The 14,570-nt window shown below is 35.8% G+C and overlaps 1 protein-coding gene across 2 annotated transcripts in view; it reads left to right on the top strand.

The window, feature by feature from the left end:
• Positions 1-14,570, top strand: part of LOC142353668 (ankyrin repeat domain-containing protein 13C-like) — a 46,768-nt gene that overhangs the window by 11,246 nt on the left and 20,952 nt on the right. For both annotated transcript variants that reach the window (XM_075405971.1, XM_075405972.1), the window contains exons 2-4: positions 6,370-6,513; positions 7,220-7,417; positions 12,231-12,398. In XM_075405971.1, coding sequence (XP_075262086.1) covers positions 6,404-6,513; positions 7,220-7,417; positions 12,231-12,398 — 476 coding nt within the window. In that variant the 5' untranslated portion in view covers positions 6,370-6,403. The remainder of the gene's footprint in view (positions 1-6,369; positions 6,514-7,219; positions 7,418-12,230; positions 12,399-14,570) is intronic.

Here is a 14,570-nt window from a genome sequence, read left to right as displayed (position 1 = left end):
CATAATTAGTAAAAGGAGACACTGAAACGGGTCTTAAACTAATAAAAATGCCGGTTTTCTGAACTAATTTTCGACATTTCATGATATAGAGCCAATTTGGTTTCAGGATTAAAGGAAAAAATAAGCAGTACATTTAACGAAGTTGAAAAAATTTTCCTATTGGGCAAAATTAGAGTTTTGGTTTCAAAGCTTAATTTTCTGATCGCAGCATACATAAAATGCCAGAAATACACAAAATTCCTCGCAGTGGTTTAATATTTCTCGAAACAGCAGCCCAATTTCATGAAAGAAGGAGTAATCAATTGGACCCATATCGTTAGAGCTACGCACCATACATGCACTACCGAAATCCCAAACCGTTTTTCACAAGAAATTACTATAGTAGATTGAATATTTTGTACTGATTCAAGATAACAGAAAGGTTCTTAGATGCAACAGTGTCCACAGCAGTTGTTTTAATGAGTTTGAAAGAACATAACGTCCTTCTCTTTCAGTTTTTGTATCTTTTTTTAAGTCTTCCATAAGTTTCGATAAATTTTGATATTGTTGTGACAACGTATGACTTTGGTTAAAAATTAGATAGATTTTTAATATTAAAATACTTGATAATCACAGATTATCAGTGAACAGAAATTGTTTTTTGAAACAGAAGAAAAAATGCAAAACAAGAGGAATCTAACGCCATTTTGTGAACTGGAGCAAATTTTTGGATGAATCAACTGCTCCTATAGAACAGCAAAAATGATAAAAATCTATTGCAACGATATAATTTAGGTCGTAGTTTATTAACTAATTAGCTAATTTTTTTTAATGAAATAGCTGAGCAAGCATTAAACCTTAATCTCTGCTAATTAGAGCTGAATTGAGGGTAAAATTTTGATCCCGGTTTGTTTATGCCAAGTCGAGGTGTGCATTTTACCTTGTTTAAGACCCAGAATTTTTTGAACGCGCACAAAGTAATTTCGTAGCAATAGTAAATGTGACTCTGATGAAGTCACTGAGAAGTTGGTTCATTAAGGTTCGAAATGTCGGTCATATTTTCGAGTTGAAAGTTGGGTAAGCAAGTCACATAAACGTCCTTGAATCGCGCTCGTGCTGGTATCAAAGTAACCACCCAGGATGAAGTTCGCGACCCACGACAGTTAATGGCCAGACCGACCATGCCCAAAACAGGCATTGGCCAGACCGACCATACCCAAAGATAGGTATTGGCCAGACCGAACAGACTTTGGCTACCATTGGCCAGACTGAACAGACTTTGGCCACCATTGGCCGGACTGACCAGACATTGTCCAGACCATTGGACAGACCGAAGAGACCCTAGGCCAGACCTAGGCCAGACCATCCGCCAGACAGTTGTCCAGACCAATGGCCAGACCGAGCAGACCCTACGCCAGACCCTTGTCCAGACCGTAGGCCAGACCAAAATGTGGGTATTGGCCAGACCGAACAGAATTTGGCTACCATTGGCCAGACTGAACAGACTTTGGCCACCATTGGCCAGACTGACCCGACATTGTCCAGACCATTGGGCAGACCGAACAGACCCTAGGCCAGACCATTCTCCAGACCTAGGCCAGACCATCCGCCAGACCGAGCAGACCCTACGTCAGACCCTTGTCCAGACCGTAGGCCAGACCAAAATGTGGGTATTGGCCAGACCGAACAGACAGAAAAATGGTATTGGGCAGACCGAGCAGACAGAAAGATGGTATTGGCCAGACCGAGCAGACCGAAATATGGGTATTGACCAGAGCGAACAGACCGAAATATGGGTATTGGCCAGAGCGAACAGACCGAGATATGGGTATTGGCCAGACCGAACAGACAGAAATATGGGTATTGACAAAACAGACTTTGGCCACCATTGGCCAGACTGACCAGATATTGTCCAGACCATTGGGCAGACCGAACAGACCCTAGGCCAGACCATTCTCCAGACCTAGGCCAGACCATCCGCCAGACCGAGCAGACCCTACGTCAGACCCTTGTCCAGACCGTAGGCCAGACCAAAATGTGGGTATTGGCCAGACCGAACAGACAAAAAAATGGTATTGGGCAGACCGAGCAGACAGAAAGATGGTATTGGCCAGACCGAGCAGACCGAAATATTGGGCTTGGCCAGACCGAACAGACCGGAATACGGGTATTAGCCTGACAAAACAGACCGAAATTTGGGTATTGGCCAGACTGAACAGACCGAAATATGGGTATTGGCCAGAGCGAACAGACCGAAATATGGGTATTGGCCAGAGCGAACAGACCGAGATATGGGTATTGGCCAGAGCGAACAGACCCAAATTGCCATTGGCCAGACGGAAGGCGCGACCCAAATTTTTTCCAGACCATTGTGCTGGGTCGCACCGGACCCACCGGTCCGCGACCCAAGTCGGTCTGGCCATTACCTGTCTTGGGTCGCGGACTTCATCCTGGGCAGCTTTACCGTGCGTTAAAAGGACTCTGGTCAATTCTTTTTGTCTAACGTGGCACCATAAACAATGCCACGGGTGGCCAAGTTATGGTCAACCTGAACGCTTAAAAGCACTTCAGTTTTTATGAATTTGAATTGGAAGTGATTTAAGTGATTTAAGAGTTAAAAAAAATGCGTCAAATAAATAGGCGATTGCAATAAGCATGCCAGGAATGGACCACAGAAATTAAAATTCCACAAAAACGAATTGTCAAGGCTCGCTTTTCTCTCTTTATGTGTGTGTGTGCGCGTGTGTGTGTGCGTGTGTGTGCGTGTGTGTGTGTGTGTGTGTGTGTGTGTGTGTGTGTGTGTGTGCGTGTGTGTGTATGTATGTGTGTGTGTGTGTTTACGAGTGACCAATATGACCAAGTGCTAAAAGATCATTTTTTTTTTCAATTTAGAAAAAAAAGGTTTGTGAAAAGTGTCATCTCTGTTGAGAAATTTTCAGCAGATGGTGTACTTTAACTTGAATATTGTAATGATTACTAGGAACATCGTTAAAGTGTAAAAACGGAATAACGTGATAATTTACTTATGTGCGTAAACGGGACATTTTTTTCTGCTTAAATTCAAGCTTAATCCGACATTTAAAAAAATTATGAGCGGTTGAAAGGGCGTCGCATAAAAAAAGTAATTTATGATTTTGAATAATGAGTAGTTGACAATTTGCTAATACTGTCATCGTTTTCTCGCAATTGTACTGCGTTTCTTTCATCGCTTCCAGTAAGTAATTTGTCAAACTTAAGGCAATAGAATAGCAGTAAAACAGTAACACATAAAATAAAATCTTTTGAGATCAAGCAGAAGTGTACAATAACAGTTTGTTTTTTCTCTAAAGACAAATGTAGACAATTCAAAGAACAGGTGGTTAATCATAAATGAAAAAAATCAAAATTTCTATGCAGCTAAGATAACAAAAGCTTTTTCTTTGAGAGAAATTGTTTGGGATAATAAACACAGCACTTACTTTGATAAAGTAGAACAAAACTGACAAATCTCGATTGAAGAGTTCAACTTCATTTTGGATGGTTAACTGCTCCTGTAAGGCTTGTCTTAATCGTGTATTAAAGTTTATAGCTTTTTGCTTGGTGATTTTAACTTCTGCAGCCAGTCATGGTCAGACGTGACCTTAGGGTTGTCGTTCATTGACTTTAATCTGAAATTGTCGGCGTCGTTTACCCTTTCAAAGTTATCTAATCAGCAAGGCCACCTGTTTGCTTCCTGTGGTTTTCCAAATGCGGGACGATTTCTCTCTTAAACTATGCCTTGCCCCATTTTAGCTTGAATCTGTGTCTTTTACCTTCTGCAGTTCTTTTTGAAAATTAAAGTTGAGCATGATTTTCTCTGCGAATTGCAGGTTATATCTCTAGATTCTTTTTTCAGTTCTTACTCGATTTTTTCAAAAAAAGTTTGCATTAAAATTCATTCCCCGACACGGCAAGTCTCGCTGTTTTTCTTTTTTCATGTTTGCAGATCTTTCTGACTCTTTTTCTTTAGCGTTCTCGTTTTCATTATTGATTGAAGGACAAATGAGAAACTTTTGCAGGTTGGTTTACTTCATTGTTCTGGATAAATGGCTGACTTTTTCAGTATGACATATTCGCTTGTCTTTGGATGCACAGTAACCATATTGCGTCAGTTCCGTCAAGGAACTCTCTTTGCTCAACTTAATGACAGCCAAACGCTTTCAAAATGTGCCTCAATAGTTGAAAAATTGTTTTATGCAATCATCAATCTCGCGTATCTAATGATAGTTTGTTTTGAAGTTGCTAGGCCAATTTTTGTTCCTTTTACTTCAATACTCTTCTTACTAAGTTGATGTGACTTTGTGACTGAGTCACCAATTAAGGCGGCAGCTTGAGTCTCTTTTTTAACTTCTGTAAAATTGACAACAGTTTCTCTTTTCTAGTAGGCGGACCAAATGTAATAGCGGCTCTCCTATCAAAGACATGAGAAAGTTTTACAGGATCAATCTCAATTCAACGGCTTCATATCTGTCCGGATATTACGCTTTTGCAGATAACTTTGTAAATATATTAGCCTTTAGATGGCCAATGCGGGAGTTGATACTCAACTTTGCTTTGGCGTTCCAGTTTTTTTTCGCACAAAATGTCATAATATCCGAAAGTTAACAATCACAATTTCTTAATAACAATTTGCTAAATTTAAACCAGAATTAGGTCTGTCCGAGCAGTTTTAGTTCTATGAATTGGCGAATGTGCATGCTAAGTCTCAAAAATGTGCTAGTGACAAGTGTAAGTCAAGGACACTTTATGAAATCCTCAAGTTTCATCAAAAACAATTTTTAATGAAAAGGTTTATTTCCGAATGTCTTTGTAAGACGAAAATCAAAACTAAGCAAAACTTTGTTGAAGCCGGTAAAAAATTATTACCGTGCTTAATACAAAATGTTTCTTGCTTAGAAATGTTGTTAATCAGAAAGAAAGATTGCAACCATCAAACAAAATTCTTTTGTCAAGAAATCTACTTCAAGCAACAAATTTTTGATGGGCTGTAGATAAAAAATGTAGACACTCTTTCTTACCATCACTTTTTCTGTATAAACTTGATGTCATAGGAAATATTTTAACTGTGTAGAAAAATTGTCGGATATTCAGTACTATCAAAAATATTTGTTTCAATTTTGCCTATAATGAATCTTCATTTTACAATCTCAGCCCCAACACATTTAAAATTTTATTGATTTGGTGGGATACAAAATGTGAACAGTTTTTGCTCATCTGTTACATTTTTCTAATTTGAAGAACCTGTAGTGATAGTACACTTTCTCTATGTTGTTTCGGTTAAAATTGTTTTTACGCGTTGACAATTGAAGCGTCATGTTTCTTAATAGAAACCATGTAGGAGACATAAGTTGACAAAAAAGCTCAACCTTTTGGTCTCTTGCAAAATCGTCTGGCTCATTTCTGCAAATGTTGAAGGTACATCTGAGGAGACACTTATTTCAAACAAAAGTAATCAACTTGAGGATATGTTTGAGGTTTTGGATAAAAAATGAAGCTCTGGGCGTTAGATAGTTCCGACTCTGCAGCCCAATTTTTAGATAACATCTAAAAATGCCCGGAAATTTTTCTCAAACCTCTGAAATTGCTAATTTATAATGTTTTACAAAAAATTTCATTTGATTGCTTTACTATGTGGAGGAGAAAATTGAGAAACATGTTCTTATTTCTCTTATAATTAAAGCTTTTCTTTATAAAGGTTTTGATTATTGGGACTCTAATTGACACCATTAATTGTTACCGCAATCAAATGTCTTTCGAAAGGACAGAGTGAAACGCTATTTTTTCTTAATGTCTCTAAAAATCATTATCATATTTCATCAAAGTATTCTGATTAATCTGGTTGTTCATATACTTTTAAAACAACCTAGTTTTAAGCAGTTTGGAGATCAATAACGAAGGCAAATATTGGGAACTTTGATAAGCATCATTTTAATTGCGATCAACTTTCTCAGTGGCACGACATGAAAATAATCGGAAAGAGTTTTTATTACTATAAAACAAAGCTATATAGCTGAATTCCTTTCCGCACTTGATTTCCGACTCTTAAAACTTAGAGGGAATATAACTCTAACGTTCCCTGGCGCTCATGCTATTTTTCTACAGTATCATTGCTGTCCCGGGCCGAGAATGAGCGGAAAAAATGCAAGAAATGAGCGGAGTTTGAGCGGACAATTTAGCAAAATCCGCTCAAAGCCCTTAAATTTTTTTGACCGGAATGAGCGGATTTTGAGCGGAAAAAATGCTAGAAATGAGCGGAATTTGAGCGGAATAAAAAATGCAAGAAACCAGCGGAATAAAATTAGAGAAAATTTCAAGTTGAAGTGGGGAGGGGGGTTAGAACAAATCCAAGATCTTCGTCAAATGATACTGCAGGTTTGTGAGTTGAAGCCTGGATTGAAGACTGGCAATGCCTGAAGACACCAAACTTCTCTCCCGATCTCTCGAACCCTTTGAACTGAATCGCGATGTGTTTGAGAACAATTTGCCCAAATTGAGACAAGTCTGGCAAAACGACAGGTAAGATAACATTTAAGTTGTCCCAGGCACGTAATTTTTTGTGTAACCTGTAAATTGAAAACATAATAAAATGGCTATTCGTATTTGTAACAAAATAAAAATCAGCGCGGCAAAACAATTTTTTCTACAAACTGCAGAATCACATTTAATTTTTTTTGCATATTTCTTGGGGTTAAGCAATCATTAAAAAATTAATGCTGATATTTTGGTGTAGTTCTTGCGCTTTACCAGTTTATTTGTCATATATTCTGAATGCATTTTGTGTGGAATGAATATATCATTTCGAATGATTTTTGAAACTTAGAAGATCCTACAAAATCCTGCTAAAATCTTTGAAACCTCAAGCGTGACTCTTGAGAAATCCTTGGTGCGAATGTTTTAGACGAATTGAAATTTAAAACTGTCAGAATTTTGCATTGTAGAAATAAAATTTAAACTTTACTGTAATTAAACTCTGGAATGAAAGAAATGCAATAACTACTTTAAATCTTTTAGATCTAAAACCCTCTAAATTTGAATTTACATGCACCCACAAAGGTAAATAACATGCACCCACTAAGGCAAGGGGTGGGGGCACAAACGTAGAAAAATCGAAAAATGTTAATAGTCCGTTTTACGGCTAACAAATTTTCCGTAATTGAAGACATAATTTGTGATACAAATTGGATTCGAATTTCAAAATTTCCATTCAGATATTTTTTATAAGTGCTCTACTAAATGAGGCCTTGATGCACCGAGACACGCATGGTCTGTCCCCAGTTCATCTGGCATTTCGTCTTGGAAGAGACGAGTTCCTTGAAGTCTTCCTCTCGTGTGCAGAGTCCAGACACTTCACCACATTCATCAAAAAGTCCCCTCCTTTCAAGTGGTCAGTTCTGGATGAGGCTATTACTTATGGAAACAGGTTAGTACGTTTACTGGGGTACAATTTTACCCTCAGAATTGCCAACTATTCAGCTTGCTCTATATATTGCTATAAAAAAACAAGTCAAGTATAGTTCTGATACTAGATATGTAAAAGTCAAACTCTTTTTGTGCCAACTATCAGCCGGGATCTGTCTTTTCATAACTGGAGGACTTGACTAGAGTACTTATAAATTTTAATGAGGTTCATGTATTGAGAAGAGTAATTTGAGGATTTTTTTGAAAATTCTCATTAAAAATTGTACAATGACCAGGTTGAGATACAGGCCAAATTTGATTAAACCGAAGGCGCCCTCCCTTACTCCGTCCCCGAACAAAATTTCCGGGTCGGATCTCGAGCACGCTTAAACCCTGACACGGGTCTACGTTGGCCTCGGCAGTTTGATCAGAGAACCGGGTTTTAGTCTGGGATCGTAAACTTGGGTGGTCTTGTAGATCCCCGTGATCGACCGAGCACTGGGAAAAACGGCAATTCATTTAAGCTGAGTCGTTTAGTTACCTTAGTGTATCCACTAAGGTAACTGTATTGCTCAGTTTAAATAAATCGCCGTTTTTCCAGTACTCAGTCAATCACGGAGTTTTGAGCGAGTTTTAGCGAGTTTTTTGAGCCTCTGTTCAACATTGGGGATGAGTTTTTCTCAAAATTCAAATGGAAACACCTTAGGGCTAAAACAAGATGGTTCGCACCAGACTACGCGTTGCGCAGAATGTTCTAACATACGTCTCAAGTTTGTCAAAAATTTGTCTTTTCTTAGACAAAATGCTCTCTTAACTATCACCTTTTTGAAGGCAAAATTGACGCAAAAAGCTCTCTTAGCTATCACCTTTTTGAAGACAAAAAGCTCTCTTAACTATCACCTTTTTGAAGACAAAATTCTGAAGCAACCTTGCATAGGACTTTTTTTGTTTTGCGAATGAGCAACTCAAAGTCCTGGAGTTAATAAAATATTAGCAGATAAAAAAGAAACTTCGTTGTTAATTAGTTTTCAGCATAAAACACGTTTTCACGGAAACTTAAAGTACCGAAAGCGCATCAGTTGAAAATTCTTAGCTACCGAATAAAATGACAAGTTTTGCCTTTATGACAGCCAGACAATTTTGAGGGGTTTTAAATTTTGAAGTTTGTACAAAATGAAGCAAAACAGACAACCAGACTTTTTCTATTTTTCCAATTTTTATGATACAAATCGAAGAAGAAATGGAACATTCTATTTTTTGCTTTTTCAAGTGACAATTTTTTTGTCAAATCATTACAAAGCTTCCATGGGTATTCAATTCCACTAACAGTCAAATGGAAGAAGTCAGTCACTGGAGGACATGGGTTTTTAAAGTTAGTTGCGGTCATCAGGAGAAAATGTTTTTCTATTTCACTAAAAAGATTTAACTAATTATATTGTTTGTACTCAAAACTCTCAGAAAAATGAATAATATGGTAGAAGTTAAAAATAAAATAAAATGAAGGAAAAGGACTTTTAATCAATATAAGAAAAACTGCAAAGCGCAAGGCTCAAAATTGGAAAAAATCATTTTGTTCGTCTTTCCTCAAGTGTTTTCATCATCTTTTGTTTTTGAGTAAACCATAAACAATATCAACTTGAACCCCTGAACGACTAAGACATAGGAACTAAAAAAGTAGCTTTAGTTTGCAGAGATATTTTTTAATACAATTCTTCTTTTGTGAAGAAAACTCCTGACTTGAGTATGATTTTTCTCAACGAAACCAAAATTATACAGCTGACCACTTTATATTTTCAGTTAACTGAAAAAAAAACTGAGCAACTGTGGTCGTGTTGAGAGGTAAAGGCGAAGAATGACTTGAAGCATCCTACAAAACACAGAATATAGAATAAAAAATGTCTTTTTCCTCTTTTCTGAAAACTCTAGATTTTTTATTGTTCTGTTCTAAAGAAACCAATATTCACTCAACTCTTAATTCTTCAACAATCTATTTTTCAAGATTCTGTTTTTTTTAAATTTTCGTTTGATGGTTCACAAAAAGTTGAAAATAAAGCTCAAAATTTTACCTCTCTCGAATAAAAAGAAGTCTACAAAATGAGGGCCCTAATTCACACACAAAATTTTTTTATGAATTCAGAGGAACCAGCAAATGATCAAAGAAATATTTCATGTTTAAACGCCTCTTCCATGCTCCAAAAAATATTTGTTTTATATAGTTTTTCAAAGTGAACACTGATGCGATACTACTGATGTTCTCAAAAACATCAGTAGAACAGCATCGGTGTTCAATTTGATTTAATTGATGGCAAATAGAACCAAAAGAAAAAATTTACATCTAGTAAGTTTACAAAAAAATTAGTTTAAACGTTGATGGAATTCAAAGTTGTTCATTTCTTTTTCCTTGACAAATGTGCAGCTTCGTCTGTTTAAATTGCTTTCGGTTTCTTCAATTTGTAACATTTTCAATTTCGCATTCATGAGATGTTTGTTTAGCTACAAATTTTATGTTTTTTTCTGTTTTATTTTTGTTTCTTGAATAATTGGATATTTATAACTAAAAAAATTCATTTGGTTTTTTTAAACAAATTTGTGCAATCCGAATGTTTCCCATAAAATGTATTAAAATTTTTATCACACATCAAGTTTCAAAATGAATTAAAGCCCATTCTTTTTCTTTTTCTGTTTTCCTTCTACACTTTTAAACATCTCCTTTTTTCAAACTTCGACTAATTTTAAAATTTTGCTACCCAATGCACACTAATGAAATCTAACATAATTTCGTTTGATTTCATTTTTTAATAAAAAAAATACATCTTTTAAGCAGACCTTCTGCAGAAAGGGAATGAACCGTTGGAAAACTAACCTTTTTCATGGGCAAGCTGGATTGCAACAATGTTTTTGAGTTGGATTCCAGAAACGTAGGGTAACGCTGACCTAGAGTTTGCTTTGATTTGAGCTACTTTTTCGCGAGGTTAAAACAAAATAAAATAAAATAAAGAGGCTTCTTGCAATATAACGAAAAAACACTGGAATTTATTTCTTTTTCCTAACAAAAGCCCCAATTTTGTTCCTACGGATACTCGAAGAGATTCAATTGAACGTGCGACAAACAAAAACAACGATCATGTTTCTATTTTTTTTAAAGTTAAGCGCCAGTATTTTGACATCTGTTTAACAGCTGTTTAAGGTGTAGGTGGTACAGAAAGATTAGTGTGAAAAACAGTGCAAAAAAATTAAAAAATTAAATGATCCACTTGACACGCGAATTGTTTTTTTTCAAGGTTCAATTTCCAACGAACTTCTTTTTGGGAAAAAATAGACAACAGTCGGCTGCAGGCGAAGTAAAAAATTTCAGTTTTGACTTTTTTACGAGGATAACTTAAAAATCTTGAAAAAAAAACTGATTTTACGAACTGGCAGAGAAACCAATGTCTTGGTTTTTCTATGCGAGTTCTCACAAATACAACATTATAAATACACATACGCATCCACCAAAAGCAAACAGAAAAACATACTAACAAGCCAATTCATTCACATCACACAAAAGGGGAAGAGCCACATGAGTTTTTTGAAAATGAATTTAATTAAAAAAGTCGCATTTTGCAAATTATAGAAGAAGTTATTTTAAAACCTAATTTTTTCATAGGAAAATGGATCCAAAATTCTTATTGAGTTTCATTCCACGCACAATGGTGAAAATTAATACAGAGTTTTGTCTGATTTGACATCTTGACTACAAAAATTACATGTATTAAACAGACCTTCTACAGAAAAGAAATGAGCCGTTGGAGAACTTACCGTTTCATAGGCAATCTGGATTGCAACACTCTTTTTGATTTGGATTCCAGACACGTAAGGTAACGCTGACCTAGAGTTTGCTTTGATTTGAGCTACTCTTTCACAAGCTTAAATTAATACAAAAAGAGGCTTTTTGCAATATAATGAAAGAAACATTTGAAATTATTTTTTTTCCTAACGGAACCCCCAAGTTTGTTTTTACCGATACTAGAACAGATTCAAGTGAACGTGCGACAGAAAACAACAGTCAACTTCCTACTTTTTCAACAAATATAGGCCGGTATTTTGGTATCTGTTTAACAACTCTGTAGGTGGTACAGACCGTTTAGTGAGTAAAACAGTTCAAAAAAGTATTTGGTCCACTTAACACGTAATTTGTTTTTTTTTAAGATTCAGTTCTCAACGAAAGTTTTTTTTGGGAAATAATAATTGACAGTCGGTTGCAGGCGAAGTTAAAACGCTCAGTCTTGACTTTTCTTACGAGGATAACTTGATAATCATGAAGAGAAGAAGCCGTTTTGGCAGAGAAACCAAAGACTTTGTTTTTCTCTGCTCTGACAAGCCCCAGTATTGAGAGTCAATCCATGATTTCTCATGAATACAACAATAAAACTACACATACGAAACCACCAAAAGCAAACAGAAAAACATACAAACAAGCAGATTCATGCACTCCACACACAATGAGAAGAGCCACATGATTATTTCAAAATTGAACTCATTTAAAAGAGGATTTTTCATGGTAAATTTCAAGGGCAAAATTTGCATCATTTCATCACACACGTTTTTGGCAACTAGTTCCTGAAAAACGTGAAGTTTAAGGTTCTCACCAAGCAACTATTCTACGCGTTTTTCGCTTCAGATTTTTCAATTGAGAAACAAAATTTATTTGCAGGTAATTTACCTGAAGGACGTGCAGGTAAGCAATTGTGAGAAAATTAGTGCAGGCTATCTTTACCTGCACTCAATTTACCTGCACACTGTGCAAGCAAGCCTATCTTTAGATTATTTTTGAGTGACGATATATTTCATTCCAGAGATTTCATCAAGGAAGTGTTGAGACACAAGAAGAGGGAGGTTGGTTATCTTCTGGGAGAGCCGTTAGCCAGTCTTATGTGGCTGGTTGTGAATAGGGGGAGGGAGTTCTTCCTCAAATTCACCCTACAACTCAAACCCAGCATATTCAACCGACTCGCTCTCAGAGGAATATTTTCATTATGTCTATATTAACTAAAATAAACTAATTAATCTAAAACAACCTGAATAGACAAAAAATAGAAAGAAAAACCAAGGCTTATTATTACGAATTATTACAATATAAAACGCTAAGATATGACTACTAAAGTTTTTTTTGTAACTTTTCTGTTTCCATGTTATTCTCGCGATAAACTCTTCGATCGTCCGAAACTGATAGAATTTTCTTGAGCCAGTTGGCAAAGCGCAAAAAGCTTACATAATATTCCCTTATAATTATGTATCAAATCGATGCCTGGTTGTGGTCACTGTGTAACTATCCCGGACCTGAGTCACATTTAAAAAATCACTATCGAATCATACCATTTATTCTGTTTTTTACTATGCCCACAGTTCTGACCATGGCATCTATTAGACATTACATGGAAAAATTCTGAGAAAAATTATGAGCTCAGCCTGTAAATAATGATCATAATTCTGATTTTTGATCTGAACAGCATAGCTTTTAGCCTTTTTTTGCGAGAAAAACCTAGCACGAGAAAAATTTAATTTGCATTGATCTCAAAACAATCTGCAGTGAAAAAAGGACTCAAAAAGAGCACAAAAATTTAGTCAAGGTCAAAAATTAATTATTATCTGTATTCACTTTATCAAGAAATATATTAAACAATTTCATTGAAAGACAAATATTGTCGTTATAGTTGTTCATGCTTTAAATTTTGCCCTTTCTTGCAATCTTCATTGCTGAAATTTCTCCTTGTGAATACAACCACTGGACCAGTGCCTGCTATCTGAAACCATCCGTTGTATGATTACCATCGACACGTGCCATCAGGGAAATTTTCTCGTAGTAGAGAGTTTTGGGAAAAAATATAAAAGCAATGTCAAACGTTGCAAATTAACATCCACTTAATTCAGCAGAATGTTGAAAACATCAAAAACAAACCAACAAACAACAAGCACTGAAAACAGGAACGATGAAGTAAGAAGTACTGGTAGGTTGATGATAAAATTTGTTCTGAAAGTTAAAAATTGTTCTCAGTGCTCTTCCCTGCGCGACAAAACAACTCTACTTTTAGATTTATCTTTGAAACGAAAATTCAAGTTTTCACTTTTTAACTTAACTAATAGTTTGTAAGGCTACTTTAATGGTTTTTTACTAATATACAATTTCCAGCTCAGTCAAAATTTCAGAATTTTAATTCTTGTCTTCGTTTTTAATGAAAATTGTGAAAAACAAAAATGGACACTGGATTTGAACAAAGCATATTGCAAAATCAAGGTTCCCTTTGACCACCATGAATCAGTACTGAATCCTCCATCTACTTTTGGGATATGATGATTCAGCACTGATTTACATGAGCACTGGAGTTCGAGATAGTATCTCAGGATAATGAAACAACTGAAGTAACAATCTGAAAATTCGCGTCTGTAATGAACAGATGTTTTCGTTGTGTTCTTTCTACTCCTAAATAACCAGCCTTGATACAAATGCACTATTTTCAATCAGAATGTTTTTCCAGACGTTTTGAGTCAAAATGTGCACTTTACAGTTCACGCGTAGTAAGTATCGTGTAAATTTTGGAAAAAAGATGCATGAAAAACAACGTCCTTTAGTCGAGAAAACATTTTTGCCTCAACCGAACTAAATTTTTTTGAGTCAAAACATGATCCAGTCATTGGCACGCAAAACATTTCCTGGTTCAGATAAATTGGAGACACTGGTTAAAATCAGGGTTAAGTTTTTTCCATGGGTAATTGAAATTGGGCTTGAAATGGTCGGTAATGGGCTGAATTGCCTTGTTATTTTAAGAGATGGTTGAAGAATCTGAGTCAATTGAAGCATAATGCACTGAAAAAATGCAGAAATTTAAATTAAAATTATGTTGAATTTTGGTAAGAAATGCGCTGAAATTATAAAGTTTCAGCGTGTTCAGGCGTGTTCAGTATGTTTGCAAAATCATAAGTGCAACCAGTGCCTCTCTTTCACAATAATGCTACAAATGGCACCAATGCCTTAACTCAGGATACTTAAAATCTGTTCGGAATACAAGCAGTATCCTTCAAATAATAAGTTCATGAAGATCGAGCCAGACGTAAGTCAACGATAATATTTATTGAGATTTTTGCACTTGACGCTTTTTTGATGTTATCAAGCTCGAAATGGTTTTGGAAAAGTTAAG

Source organism: Convolutriloba macropyga, chromosome 14 (genome assembly GCF_964194025.1).
Source record: "Convolutriloba macropyga chromosome 14, txConMacr16.3, whole genome shotgun sequence".
NCBI classification, from domain to species: domain Eukaryota; kingdom Metazoa; phylum Xenacoelomorpha; order Acoela; family Convolutidae; genus Convolutriloba; species Convolutriloba macropyga.
Note: the sequence above shows the minus strand (reverse complement) of the source record. Positions and strands in the feature narration are given on the sequence as shown.